The following is a 14,183-nucleotide window of genomic DNA, read 5'->3' as shown; positions in this document are numbered from 1 at the left end:
TTTGGCCTGTCTGGGAATTGTGAACCAGTGTCCAGTGAGGGTGGAGATAGGGCTGGGGGTTGGGACAGGTGAGGGGGAGACAGGAACTGGGGACAACTACCAGCATGCAAGAGATGCCCAGGCCATGGGGCCAGCCCGCCGCGTGGACACACACTCGCACACACCCCGGGCCTTGCACATCGGGGTCTCACGCTCCAATCCTCGCACACTTGGGGCTTTTGTACACGGTCTCTCCCGTTCTGGGGACCTGGCCGCCGCTGGAGACGCAGCGCACCAGTCTGAACATCTCAGGAGCCTGCCTCAGCTCTCTGGGCTGGTGGCGCTGGAGCTGAGCGGGTCCCGGAGGTTGCCCAGTGTGACCGGGAGGGGGTGGGGCTGACGGCTATGAAGGGACAGTGCGGTGTCAAGGCTGGGTTCGTGGGTTCATGACCACGAGGGAGCTAGGTAGAGGGGGTTCATTTGCGTGTTTAGGAGGGGAGCGGGGCTGGAAAGGGGATGAGAAGACCCTAGAGGCTGCCCGCCCCTCGGAGGCCTGTCGTGCGTCGAGGGGATCCCTTCCAGGGGCCTGGGGTCAAGAAGGGAGCCTGAGAAGGTTGGAAACCCGGGCGTACAAAAGGGGGGCAGATCACTCGGCCGTGGGTCCGGCCCGCGAGCAGCACCGCGGCCGGCGCACACTCTGCAGCAGCGCGCGGAAAAGGCCCGGCGGGCGTTTGGCGCCGCCCTCGGGGGGCGCGGCGCGCACGGAGCCCGCACGGCCCGGGCCCGAGCCCGGGCGGGCGGCAGGCGGTGGTGCCGGCGCCCCTTGGCGGCCGTGCTCCTCGATCTGTCGTTCCAGATGCTTCTGGATGGCCATGCCCAGCACCTCCACCTCCATGGAGGCGCCGTACACCTCCCACGTCATGCCCTTTTCGTCCCAGCTCACGTCGCGCACGGGCTCGGACGCTTCCGGGGGCGCCACGGCGGCCGCCAGCGCGGAGCCGGGCCGAACCCGCACTTCGGGGAAAGCGGGCGGCGCGGCGGCTTGCGGCGTCATGGGCCCGGTGGCCACGGAGCGCGTCTCGGCGGCGCCCAGCGACACCTGCAGGCCGGCGTCCCGGCGCGAGGGCGGCACGGGCTCGGGGCTGGGCGCGCGCGGCGCCCCCTGGAAGCTGAAGGCCGGGCCGCCCGCGCCGTCCTGCGGAGACATGGGGCTCACGGCCACCGAGACGCAGGCCTGCGCGCCCGCCTGCGTGCCCGCGTCCTCGCGCGGCGGCGGCGGCGGGGCGCTCGCCTCCCACGACGGCGCCTTAGTGAAGTTGTCGCGAGTTCGCGGTGCCGGCGGGGGCGCTGCAGCCTCCAGACCCGGGCTTCTCTCGGGAGTAACCACCGTCGGGTCCTTCTGGCCGAGACTGGAGGCCTCGGAGCTGGGCAGTGGCGCTGGCTCCACGTGGCCCCCGCCATCCGCGGGAGATGGAACTGAGCCGCAGAGTTTGCCATCTGCCTGCCTGGAGGAGGAGGAGGCCTCCGCTTTCCCCAGAGTGAGGTGGGTCCCTTTCCCCGAGGATGGGGGCTCTGCTTTAATCTGAGGTGCAGAGCCGGTCTTCCCTAGGGCTACAGGCTCCACCTTCCCAGAGGCAGTAGGGCTTGCTTTTCCTGACGATACGGGATCCCCCTTCTCCAAGGTCAGCGGCTTCTCGTTCTGCAAAGATTTAGCCTCTGCTTTACCTGGGGACGTGGACACAGTACCCTCCCGTGCAGGGGGCTTTGTTTCTGCTTTGCCCTCAGACTGCAGTTCTGCTTTCCCCAAGGCCCTGGGATCCACCTTCGTAGAGTTCACAGGATTGCCCTTCTCTGGAGGCAGGGGATCCACCTTTCCCTCTGGGACAGCTTCTGCTTCTCCCGTGGATGCCGGGACTGCTTTTCCTAGGGCCGTGGGGGCCACCTTTCCTGCAGATGCGGAGTCCATGTCTCCAGCGGAAACAGTTTCTGCCTTTTCCTTGCTCACAGGGTCCACTTTGCCCAAGGCTGGAGTATCAGCCTTCTCTGAGGCCATGGAGCCCACCTTTACTGAGACCACAGGATCTGACTTTTCCAGAGATAGTGGATCTGCTTTTTCCCCAGTCACTGCCTCAGCTTTCACAGAGGATGGAGGACCCACTGGACCTGAGGACACAGGGGCTGTCTTTCCTGAAGATTCAGGGTTCACTTTTCCAGATGATGTTTTTGTATCTCCCACGGAAATGGGATCCACCTTCCTGGAGGACACTGGGCCCTCCTTTCCCAAGGATGTGGTTTCTGTTTTTCCCACCAACATCAGTTCTGTCTGCCCAGGAGGCAAGGGGTCTGGCTTTCCTGAGGACACAGGATCCACCTTTCCCAAAGAAACTGGACCCACCTTGCCTGAAGACATAGAATCCATATTTTTCAGAGATGTGGGATCCATCTTTCCCGAAAACACGGGATCCACCTGTCCAGCAGACATAGTTTTTGTCATTTTCATAGACACTACATCTTGCTTTCCTGAGGAGGCAGGATCCACCTTTCCCAGGAACTGAGGGTCCTCTTTTGCCGGGGACACAATTTCTGCATTTCCTGTGGATGCAGGATCTGTTGTCTCAAAGCAAGTAGGATCTGCTCTTCCTGATGACCCCAGAGCCACCGTTCCAGGGGATACAGTCTTAATGTTGCCTGATGACCCTGGAGTCAGCATTCCCAGGGACCCAAGATCTGTTTTTCCTACAGATGCAGAATCCGTGTTTTCCAAGGACACGGGATCCACCTTTCCCGAGAGCTCAGGATCTCTCTTTCCCAAGGATACAAGGTCTGTCTTTTCCACAGATGAAGGACCCACCACCTCTTCTGAGGATACTGTAAGCTCTTTCCCCAAATACCTGGCCTCCTCCTTTCCTGGAAATGCAGGATCCACTTTGCCCGAGGATACAGGATCCTCCTTCCATGGGGACATTGTCTCCATCTTGCTAGAGCTCTCAGGATCTGACTTTTCCAAGGATCCAGGATCTTCCTTTCTTGGGGTCAAAGGATCCATCCTTCCAGAAGCCACAGGATCCCCTTTCCCCAAGATTGGAGGCTCTGTCTTTCCTGTAAACATAGGATCTGCCTTCCTCAAGGACCCAACATCTTCCTTTCCTGTAGAAATGGAATCTGCCTGCCTTGAAGACTTGCTGTCCATCTTCTCTAAGAACATAGGATTTCTGTTCTCCAAGGATGAAGGGTCAGTTTTCACTGAGGACACAGGCTCTGGCTTCCCAGAGAAGGTGGTTTCTGGTGTCCCTGAGATCAAGGCTCCACGTGTCCCTAATGCCTCCTTGGTGGCTGCCTCCTGGGGAGGGATGCAGGTCAGGGAGGGGTAGGCCACGCTCCCGCCAGGGCCCTCAGAGCAGGAGGCCACTTCCCCAGCCCCACTGGAGCTGCTGTGTCTGGAGTCCATGCCTGGGCTTTGGGCAGGGGTGTGCCTGGGGGGTGCAGGGCCGGCCTTTTGCTGGGAGGGGCAGCAGTCCCTCATGGCTGGGCTCGCAGCCCCCAGGCTCCCATCTTGTGGGCAGCAGAGGGTTGTGGGCTGGGATTCTGGGGGGCTGGAGTCCTTTTGAGGCAGCTGGAGCCAGGCTGGGTCTTCAGCACTGCCCAGTTGCCCTCATGCTTGGGCCCCAGGCTGCTGTCTGGTTCTGAAACACAGAGAGAGCAAACTCAGACTCAGGGGACACCTAGTGGGGAGGAACCTTTCTCTGGGCCTCTTCCCTCTCCTCCTGTTCCCAGCAGCCTCTCACCAGTTTCTCTGCCCTGCCTGATCCCCTCCTGTCCAGAGTTTGAGCTAAAAACATGAACCCAACCACATGACTCCCCTGCTTCACTCCTCCCAGTGGCCCTCTGGATAGAGGTCAGTCTTCCTAAAATGGCATTCAAGGCCCTTCACAGCTTGACCACAGTCTAATTTTTCAACTTCATCTATCATCACCCCTCCCTTGTCAGCCCACCCCATGCAACATGCTACCTAGGAGTTATGCTTTTGTCCTCTAGGCTGTGGGTTACAAATTCTGGTGTCATAGGGGCTGGGTAGGTAATTTAATTGAGGGAAGCAGGTTGGGTACAGGACATTAGGGAGTGGTGGGAACCACAGCAAACTGGAGAGTACTGCCCTGTCTAAAGGGGGAGCCCCACCCCACCAGCTGAGTACTGCTCTAGAGAAATGCATCCTGGTAGTACCAGTGAGAAGTGGGAAATCCAGATGTTTAGTGTAAAATACCCTCAACTAATTCAAGATTAAAAAAAAAAGTGAGCCAAACAAAATATGTCTGGAGGCCACCAGTTTACGTCTGTGTAGGCCCTGGGGAGACGGGGATGGTTTACAGTTGAAGGAAGGACATGATCTGAAATGTGTGTTTTCAAAGATCGCTCAGGGATGGTGTGGAGGGGAGGGGCTAGCCAAGGCCTGTGAGGAGGCTGGCCAATCATTCATTCAATCTCTCCTTCATCCAGTTCTTCATTCGTTCACCCAGCCCCTTCTCTGCAATAGTCAGGATGAGAGCTTGTACAGCGAAGGTTCTGGGATGAAGAGTTGGCAGGACTGAGAGGGCTGAGGGAAACTGACAGGAACCAGCTGGCTGTACGGGGTGATGGTGGGGTCAGCCTGCAGGATTCTTGCTAGGGTTGGGGGTTGCTGGGCAGGAGATCTGGGGAAAGGGGGAGCTGTATTTTGGACAAGCTGAGTGCATGGTGCCTGGGGGCCATCCAAGGAGAGGGTCTGGCAGGCCGCTGGATCTGTAAGCAACTCTGTTCTATTATATATATACACTCAGCAGCCAAAGCCAGCGGAGCTCCCAGTTCCCCCAGACCTCCCCTCCATCTTCCCCAAAGCCATAGTGCTGGTTCTCCAGCCAGCATCCCCTTTTTTTCTCACACCCTGAATCCCACCTCCCCCATCAGCAGAACATAATGGATCAACCTTCAAAATACATCCAGAATTTGGCCACTACCCTGAGCCACTAACCTGCACCATCTCCTGCCTGGATTATCCCTGCTTTTTCCTTCACCACATATAGTTTATTCTCAACACAGCAGCCAGAGGGGTCTTAGTAAAACCCAAGGCAGATCATGTCCCTCCCTTGCTCAGAACTGGGCAGTGTCTCCCCACCTCACGCAGTGTAAGAGGAAGCTCCTTATCATGGCCCAGTTGTTCCTGCATTTTTCTGGCCCCATCAGAGCTCTGGGCCTTGCCTCCTACCACTCTCCCACGATTATGCTGCTTCAGCCACCCAGGCTGCCTTGCTGATCTCGGAGAATGCTGCCTTGGGGCCTTTGCACTGGCTGTTTCCTCTGCCTGATACGCCTTTCTTCCCAATATCCACATGGTCTGCTCCTGGAAGCTTTCCCTGACCCATCCTGTATAAAACAGCCTCCTTCCCAGCACTGGCCGGTGCTCTCCATCCCCCTTGCCCTGCTCAGTTTTTCTTCATTGTACCTGTTCCCATCCACCGAATTACATGTTTGTTTATTGCTCATGACTTGTCTCTCCCATTAGAATACCAGCTCCAGGAGGGTGGGGACTTTGCTGTGTTTACTTGATGTTTTCTCAGGGTCCAGAACAATGACTGGCACGTAGTAAGCAAGTGTCTCCCAATAAATATTTATTTGTTTATTATATTTTTTAATGGAGGGACTGGGGATTGAACCTAGGACCTCATGCATGCTAAGCACGCACTCTACCACTGAGCTATACCCTCCTATTTGTTAAATGAATGACTGAATGACCTTTCTACGATGTCAGTCCAACCATGCCACTCCTTGGCTCAAAACCCTCCTTGCTCTTGTCGGGGGAGTAAATTGGTCGTAGCCCTTTTGGGAGGACATTTATCAATTCCTATCAAAGTTTACAATGCATACAGCACTTGGGTCAGCGAGCCCACCTCCAAGGGATGGTCTTGGAGACAGACTGAGGGTGCGTGAGAATGCGGCTGGTGATGAGAAGAAAAACCAGGAAGTGGGTTCATGAAATGTGGAACAAACACATGGGACCCCTCCTCCCCCTGCCGCAGCTGTTAGAACGTGCGGAGTGATGAGGAAAGATGCCCAAGATAAATTGAGTGAAAAAAGCCAGGGGACAGCATGGCTAGTGGGATCCCATGCGTGTAGGCAAGGAAAAGGACAGACAGACATCTGTGGGTTTATTTCTAAAGAGGAAATTTCTGGAAGGAAACCCATGAAACTTTCAGCAGTGACTGCCTCTGGGAAGCGAGACCAGGGATCTGGAGGTGGAGGAGATTTTGTTGAACGCCGCTTCGCGATGCTTGAATTTTGGTTCTATGTACATATATTACTTGTCTAAAAACTGGGGAAAAAAGCAATCTTTAATGACTCCATTACTTTTAGGGTCAAGTCCAACTCTACAATGTGCTTCTAAGCCCTGTATTTACTTACCTGCTGGGTTTTATCTTTCATCATGCACTCCATCCCTCGAAGCAGGTACACACACACGCACACACACGAAACCTCTTTGGGTTCAACCATGAGTTCACATTCGCTCCCATCTTAGCCTCCACACACCTTCCTGCTTGGCTCTTATTAAACTTTCAGTTCTCAATTGAAATGTCTCCTCCTTCAGGAAGCCTTCTTTGCCCACCAGCTTCCTTGGGATTCCCATGGCCTCCTGTTCTGCCCCTAACCAGACTCCTGCCATTATAAATGTAGCCCATTATACCTCTGGGTCCCCATCTATCCCTTGGGTCCCTGGAAGGGGACTCAATTGATACTGCTCACCACTGGGTCCCCCGAGCTGTGGGTTTGTGGGACTTGTGGGGGATGACTGTTACCACCAAAATGGGGACACGGCGGGGAGGGGAAGTTCTGCAGAAGATGGTGGGGCACTGGGTTTTGGGAAGCTGAACTGGGGGGGCCTGTGGGACTTATCAGGGGGTGTCCAGGAGGCAGCTGGGAGACAGGTTTGAAACACAGGAGAGGTCTGCTGGAATTCTTTGGGTCTGGTTTTCCTCAGTATAAAAATGGTAGGTGTACAGGGAGCTCGGGCTGGAGCTGGAAAGAGTCAGCAAGGGCTGGAGGAGGGGTGCTCTGAGTCCTCACCAGCCTTCCTTTCCCCTTAGGTAGCCCAGCAGGGGGTCCTCTCACACTAGCCCCTCCGACAGGCTCCCTTCCCCCAGGTGAAGCGTGGACAGGAAGTCAGGACAACACCCTCTGACCAGCTGTGACCTCAGGCAAGTCCCTTCTCCTCACTGGGGACCCTGACAGACCCACCCCCTGCTCCTTCTGGGCTACAGTGAGAATTAAAGAAGATAAGGGGTGTGCGCGGCTCTGCTACTTTAGGGCTGGGCTGTGTGCATGGAAGGCCTGTTTTTATCTACTCAGCCCGTCAGAGCCCAGCTGTGCTCCCAGGAGGGGGCTGGGGAGGGAGGGCCAGCAGCACAGGCACAAACTGGCGAAACCTCGCCCATGAACGCGCTCGATTAACTCAGAGTGCTTAGAAAAAATTTTTTAAAGGAATTAACTAATCAACATTTTAAAAAGTAGAAGATTTCATGTGAAAATCAGATTTCTAGCTTCTCTTGGAAGACTAAAATTTAGCAATCTGAGTGTGCTTTCTGCAAGGCAGTGGTCAGCTGGAGCCAAGCAGTGGCTGCCTCCTTAGATGGGGAATACCCTCCAGTTAGCCACCATCTCCACCCCTCCCTGTGGTGTCGGGACGCTGAGGTTGACTGCCCACTGCCACTGGTCACTGATTTGCACCATTGTTTTTCTTACAGCCAGCCCCTCATGCACCATATCTACCTGGCCTGTAGCCGCCTGAGTTTTGACCCTTGACCTAGATGCCAAGGAAGGTGACCTCGCACCCATCAAGGCCTTACTATACTTATGTGTCGATCCCGTACGCTTTCCAGGCAGGTGTTGTGTTCTTATTTTCCAGAGGAAGAAATTGGGGTTCCGAGAAGCAGGCATGGCCCAGCTGGCCACATGCTCCTTCTGAAAGCCCCCCGGAAGAGGCTGGCTTCTGAGTTCTCAGCTCACAGTTCTCTGATGTGGGATCAGGTCCAGGGTAAGGACAGAGAGCCTGGCCAGAGGGTTAGAAAGATTTGGGGTCAGGCTCTAGCTTCATCATTGACATATGACTTTGGGTGAGTTTTCCCACACCCTGGGCCTCAGTTTCCTAACCCGTGAAATGGGGGAGAGGATGTAGTTATATCTAGAAGAGGTGGCTGAGCCCTGGGTTTAAGATCTGCTGAGATCCCATTTCCAGAAGCTCTGCTGCTCATAGTTCTGCTAGGCTTTTCTTGGCTCTCCAGGAAGCCTCGGTATGCTCCAGCCACTTCTCCAAAAGGCAGCCCAGGACTGGGGCCCCACTTCCTTGCCTCCCATCTCCCACTGGAACCCAGCTCCATCACTCTTCCGCTGTGTGCTCAGCCCTGGACCCAGCATTCTCAGGCTCATTTTAGCATCTAGACTCCATAACAATCTCATGAGGGAGGGCATTAGCATCCCATTTCACAGATGAGGACACGGAAGTCAGAGGGAGAAAAGACTTGACCAAGGGCACACAGCTGGGACAGAGGTTGTGGTTAAAAGCCTGTTGAGTCTGAATCCAAAACCTGGGTTCTTCCCACTCATATCAGCTGAGATCTTGGACACTGATGTTTGGCTCTCAAAACCCCTTTCTGCTCTTCAGGGTCATGCCAAGAGCCCTCCCAATCCCCTGGACCTAACCGGCAACAGTGCGAAGGAGCATCTGGGAGAGGAAGCAAGAGCGTAACCCACCTGCGGGAACACCCTATGAGCAGATGAGCCAGCATACGTGTGACGCCTGATTGAGGGAAAAGAGTAAAATGACCCCAGATATGTCAGCTGGCTCACCCGGCAGGCAGAGGAGCATGTAGACTGCTTGTGGACGCCTGTGCCAGCTTAGGTCAGCCCGGGGAGCCAGGACCTGGCTCCTGCCTTCTGTTCAAGAACTTGGTGTGCACATGTTCAACTTGTATGTGCAGAATGGCATGTGTGATTTTGTCTCACGGGGCCACTTGGACCCTGTGTGTGCACATATGTGGCCACATGGCCTCAGAGCCTCACTCATGGGAGAGTTGGCTTGGGTATGTGCGGAGGTGCTTGTAGCTCACTCAGGTCCAGAGACCTGGCCAGCCCGTTCCTTTTCCTCTAGGATTCCTTCCCTAATTGGAGCCAGGGCTGCCAGGCATCTGCAAACACCTCCTCCCATGGTGACAAGATCGACAAAGGCTTGTGGGGCTTCGGCAGGTGCGAGAGAGAGAGAGAGAGAGAGAGAGAGAGAGAGAGAGAGAGAGAGAGAGAGTGTGTGTGTGTGTGTGTGTGTGTGTGTGACAGTCTTGGTATGCTGCCCCTCACCCTCTCATCCCCTTGTCTCCTAGAATCCTCAGAGCAGCAAAGCTTCCTCCTGGGCCTGGAGGGGAGATGGAGTCTAGCAAAGGGTGATATCCAGGCTTCCTTCCAGAAACGGCCCTGAGACCATCCATCCATCCATGGAGGGCAAGAGTGGACATGCAGGAGTGGGGGGCGAAGAGCAAGCTAAAAGCCAGAGAGTGTGTGACAGGGAGTGTGTGACACGCTACTGCAGGGTCTGGGGGTACATGAGAGACACTACGATGTGCAGGTGTGAACAGGCACATGCAGGCCAGAGCAGGGTGCCTGCCAGCGTGTTGTGTTCAAGTATTGCTGAGTTGAGTGTACTGTGATAGGCGATGGCTGGTGTGAGTGCGTAGGTATGCCTGGGTGTGTACACAAGGTGTACTGGGTGGGTGCCCAGGTGGCCATGTGTATGAGTCTGATGGAATGATAAAGGCCACAGTGTTCGTGTGGACCCGTGCGTGGCCTCGAGCAGTGAGTGTGTGACTGTGTATGACGGAGCCCCAGAGTGTGTGCCACACTGAGCGTGCGACAGCGAGTGTGCTCAGTGGTGCCAGTAGAGCCACTCGAGCGCCGAGCTCGCTCCAGGGGGAAAATGAATCAACGCGGGCGGACCCCCTCCCCGCGATGGCGGGAAGCGCCCTCTCCCGCACCGCAGTGCCAAACAAAGGCTCGGGGCCGGGGTCCTACATACAGGGCGGGCTGGCCCGCAGGGCCCCTCGGGTGCTCAGCCGGGATTGCGGACCCGCCCCCGCCCCGCCCCGCCCCGGAGGAGCCTGGAAATGGACACCCGCCGCTCCGGCCGCTCGCGTACCTTCACCCGGGCGCACGGCGGACTCACGCCGCGCACTGTGCCGGAGCCCCGCTACCCAGGCGGTTCGAGGACCCTGGACAGCGGCTCCGGGGCGGCCGCGAGCGGTAAAAGGGGGTAGACACCGCCCGCCCGGTGGGGGCTGCAGGTGCGGGCGCGGCTCTTACCCGGCGGTGCCGTCGCTTCGTCTCCTCGGTGCGCTGCGCTCCGGCTCCCGCCACCGCCGCCGCCGCCCGAGCGGCCTCGGCTGCCTCGGGCCGGGCTGGCGGGCGGACCCGCGGACTCCGCGCCGCCGTCCCCCGCGCCGGCTCCGCGCTCCCTCCCGGCGCCCCGCCCCGGGCATGCGCACTGGCTGACTCGCGGCCCCGGCACCCGGGAGGGGGCGGTGCCGGCTGGGAAGCAGGGGACCGAAGGAGGGAGGGGCGCCCCTCGCCCGCCACCCCTCACCGCGGTCCCTGAGCTTCTGGGTTCCCCACCATCCTCGACTCAGTTCCCATTTCACAGACAAGGAGACTGAGGGGCGGAGGGGCTCCCCATTTGCTGCGCGCCTGTCGAGGGCGGGGCGCGCTGTCTCTCAGATTTCACTCAATCCAGCCCCGCGAACGCATTCTGCTTGTATCACCTCGGAGGAGACCGGGGCCCAGAGAGGAACCCACTTGTTCGAAAATACTAGGGGCTTGGATAGGGACCCAGGTCGGCCCGATCTCCGAGCTCTCCCTGCGCGGAATTTCCCCCCTCCGCCTTGGCCGCACTTCCGGCCTCCTTCCCCCGCTCCTCTGCCCCGCCCCCGCCCCCTTTGTCTCGCCGCCGCCCACGCTCCTGCGAGTGGAGGGGACAGGAGTGGTTGGGGGAGGAGGTGGGAGCTCCTTCGATTTCCCCGCTACTGGCCTCCCTAGCCCGGGTGCCCGCCCACCTTCTAGTCTGTGTAAGCCGGGTTCTCCTCCTGGGTACCCTCGAGCAAATTATTTCACCTCTCCGAGTCTCAATTTCCCGATCTATAAAATGGGACTAACATTAATCAGTCTTGGAAGGACGAAGGTCCTTGAAGTAGGTGTTCAGGGGCTTCCAGTTGAATCTAAATTGCCAAGGACAAGAGGACTTGCTGCCCACCCCTCCTGGACGTTTCAGAACAGAGAAATAGTCCCCTCCCCTTTGACTTCCCAGAGGAGAAAAAATAATTCCGTAATTGCCAAGAGCTGATAAAACTCTCTCGCCTGTGCTGTGAAACCACCTACTAAAAATGGTAACAGCTAACGTTAATACAACGCTTATTTAGGGGCACTGTGCTAAGTTAAAAAAATGTTTACAGGTTTCTTCTAATTTCAATTTCCAGTCACTTATAAGTAAGTTAATATTAATGTATTGTATCCCCATTTCTCAGATAAAAACTGAGATACTGCTGATAGGTGACTTGTCTGTTCTCGCACAACTAGTTAGTAATGGAGCTGACTCCTGAAACCTCAAGCTTCATCCTTACTTTCTCTTCCTCTCACTTACCTGGTGAACCATAAGTCACAGTAATTGTTAAAAATTAAAAAAAAATCTAGATAGCAAATGAAAAAAATCTATCAGATTGCCTTCTTCAACCAGCATCCCAGGGAAGCAGAAAACGGGAGTGCCAAACCAATTTTCAGCACCACGGACAACACCCATGCAAGGGCGTCTTCCTAATGTTTCTGGCCCTGAAATTGCTCATTCGTTGCTCACAAGGGCACTTCGCTTCACAGTTTACAAATCCTGTTCTACACTCATCGTTTCACTTTATTTTCCAAACAGTCTTTCAAAGTAAACTTTACTGACCCCACGATCCAGATGAAGACATCAAGTCTTAGGCAGACTTAGGCATGTCACAAGACATGAAAAGTGGCAAGAACCTGCAGTTCCCCCTGGGGCAGAGCAAGTGTGGGTAGTAGCGCGACCAGGGCATAAGTGGGGAGGCCGTAGCTGTTGTCCAGGTGAGAGATAATGATGTCTGAACCAACTGGGATGGAGTGGAGGTGACAGATTCAATACCTATTTAGGGATAAAGTCAGCAGGTCTTGGTCATGGGGTGGATGTGAGTTTGAGGAGAGAGAGGATTCTGCTTCCTCTCTGAGGTCCTGCCTTGGGGAGCCAAATGGATGATGAGATACCTGATGAGACCTGGGGAAAGAAGGGTCTTGTGGGACACTGAGACTTCCAAGTCGATATCTGAGCTCTGAAGTGGCCAAGGCTGTAGACAGACCAGGGAGCTTGTGATGGAGGTCATGAGGGGAGAGTATGGAACAAATAGAGTGAGACAAGGGCCCCAGGCCCACCCCGAGGAACACCAACATTAAGGGAGCATCTGGGAAAAGGAGGCTGCAAAGAAGAATGAGAAAAAGTGGTCTGAAAAACCAGAAGAAACCAGAAGAGTGTGATGTCTCAAAGACAAAAGGAGAGAACGTTCCAGAAGGAGGTCAGGGGCAGCTGCATCAGGAAGACAAGATATAGCCTGAGAGATGTCCTTGAAAAAAAGCTAATGGAAATTTGATGAAAACACAGTCAGTGGAGTGGTGGTGGTGGGGTGGAAGCCACACTTGGGGGTCAGGGATTGATGAGTAAATGAGAGTAAGGAAGTGGAGAGCGCAAGAAGATGACTCCCTTCACAAGTTTGGGCTTGGAGAGAGAAAGGAGATCTGATAGTCTCTACCGGGGGGATAGGAGGAGACTTGGAGGCATTTAAATTCTAATGGGAGGAGGCCAGTAGAGAGGGGAAGGGAGATGCCAAGAAAGGAGATCATAATGGCTGGGCCCAGATGCTCAGTGTGGAAGGATAGGATGGGATCCAGCACCCTGGGGCAGCTCACAAACCCTGAAATGAAGATTGAGGGAATGTGGTTTACTTGGGAGGTGCGGGAACACCAGCAGGGGAGTGGGAAGGTGACCCAGGAGGGGAAGACATCCAATAAGAGGTAATTATTGAGCCAGCTACCACAGTGGATGAGTGAGGCTTAATCCTGCAGGAAATTTTGGGAAATGGGGTAAATGCACATCTCAGAATTCCCCCAGCTGAGGGCGAGGGAGCTGGTGTATTTATATCTGAGCACTGGGAAGACACTGGTGAAGAGCCGGCCCATGGGGCTGTGTATTAATCCCCTGGCACTTCTAGTCCGCAGTGCATATGGAGAAAGTGGATTCCAGAGCTTGGGGACTGCTGTTTGACAAAGATGCGGTTGGGAGTTCTGCTGGTGGGCACAGAAATGGTAAGGTCATCTGAGGGGATGTGGTCAGAGGTCTGGCCATGTCTGCTACGTGGGCAGAGTCAGGGCCTCTTTCCATCTGTGCCTTTGCCACTGTCCAACCACTCTTGTTCCACTGGGACTTGTTGATAAGAATATGTTTAAAAATGAAAATTTCCAGACAACAACACAAAACACCTGCCTAGGCAGAGTGGGAGTTCCAAAGGGGCATGGAGGTAGGCAGTGTGGGTACAGATCCTGACTCTGCCAGTTACTAGCTGTGTTTCTTGGCTGAGGTCTCTCCGAGTCTCACCTTCATCATTTGTAACTCTGAGCTCTCAGGGCTCTGAGGAGGATGGAGGGAGGAAAGAGCAACAAGCACCAAGCATAGTGTAGCACTCGCGGTGGACGCCAGGGCATGGCAAGCCCAGCCCTGCGCACCCTTGTCTGACCACAACACTTCCATTTTCCCTGGGGAACCACCTCCCCACTCCAGTCCATGTGATGGAGTGGGACGGACTCCACTGCCAGCTTTAGGGGTGGGCAGTGATCCCTAAAATTGGCCTGGCCAATCACTATGCAGTGATTAGTCCTGGGGGTGGAGGCAGAGTACAGGACCACAGCCAGGGCAACTGGCTCTTCCACTTCCCTGGAGCTTTGGGGGTTGCTGAATTGATGGTGTGTCTGCCTGGAGCTGCTGAGGGTCATCTTTGTCCTCAAGTGGAGCGAGTCTGCCTGGGTCCAGATTATGGCTCATCTTGGGGTTCAGACTCATCCTTTGACAAACAACATGGTCACCC

The 14,183-nt window shown here is 55.6% G+C and overlaps 1 protein-coding gene across 1 annotated transcript; it reads right to left on the bottom strand.

Annotated features, from left to right (window-relative positions):
- Positions 1–509: 509 nt before the first annotated feature.
- Positions 510–11,692, bottom strand: GPRIN1 (G protein regulated inducer of neurite outgrowth 1). Its single transcript, XM_072948201.1, has 3 exons — positions 11,681–11,692; positions 10,242–10,575; positions 510–3,630 (listed from the first exon to the last, which is right to left on the bottom strand). The coding sequence occupies exons 1-3, from the start codon at positions 11,690–11,692 to the stop codon at positions 626–628; spliced, it is 3,351 nt and encodes a 1,116-aa protein (XP_072804302.1). The 3' UTR covers positions 510–625.
- Positions 11,693–14,183: the final 2,491 nt, after the last annotated feature.

Source organism: Vicugna pacos, chromosome 22 (assembly GCF_048564905.1).
Source record: "Vicugna pacos chromosome 22, VicPac4, whole genome shotgun sequence".
Taxonomy (NCBI): domain Eukaryota; kingdom Metazoa; phylum Chordata; class Mammalia; order Artiodactyla; family Camelidae; genus Vicugna; species Vicugna pacos.
The sequence above is the reverse complement of the archived record's forward strand: the minus strand, read 5'-3'. Positions and strand labels throughout refer to the sequence as shown.

Coding starts and splice junctions, on each gene's coding strand:
- GPRIN1 (XM_072948201.1), bottom strand. Junction 3,631..10,241: donor AGGGTCCTCGAACCGCCTGG/GTAGCGGGGCTC, acceptor CCCAAGCATGAG/GGCAACTGGGCAGTGCTGAA.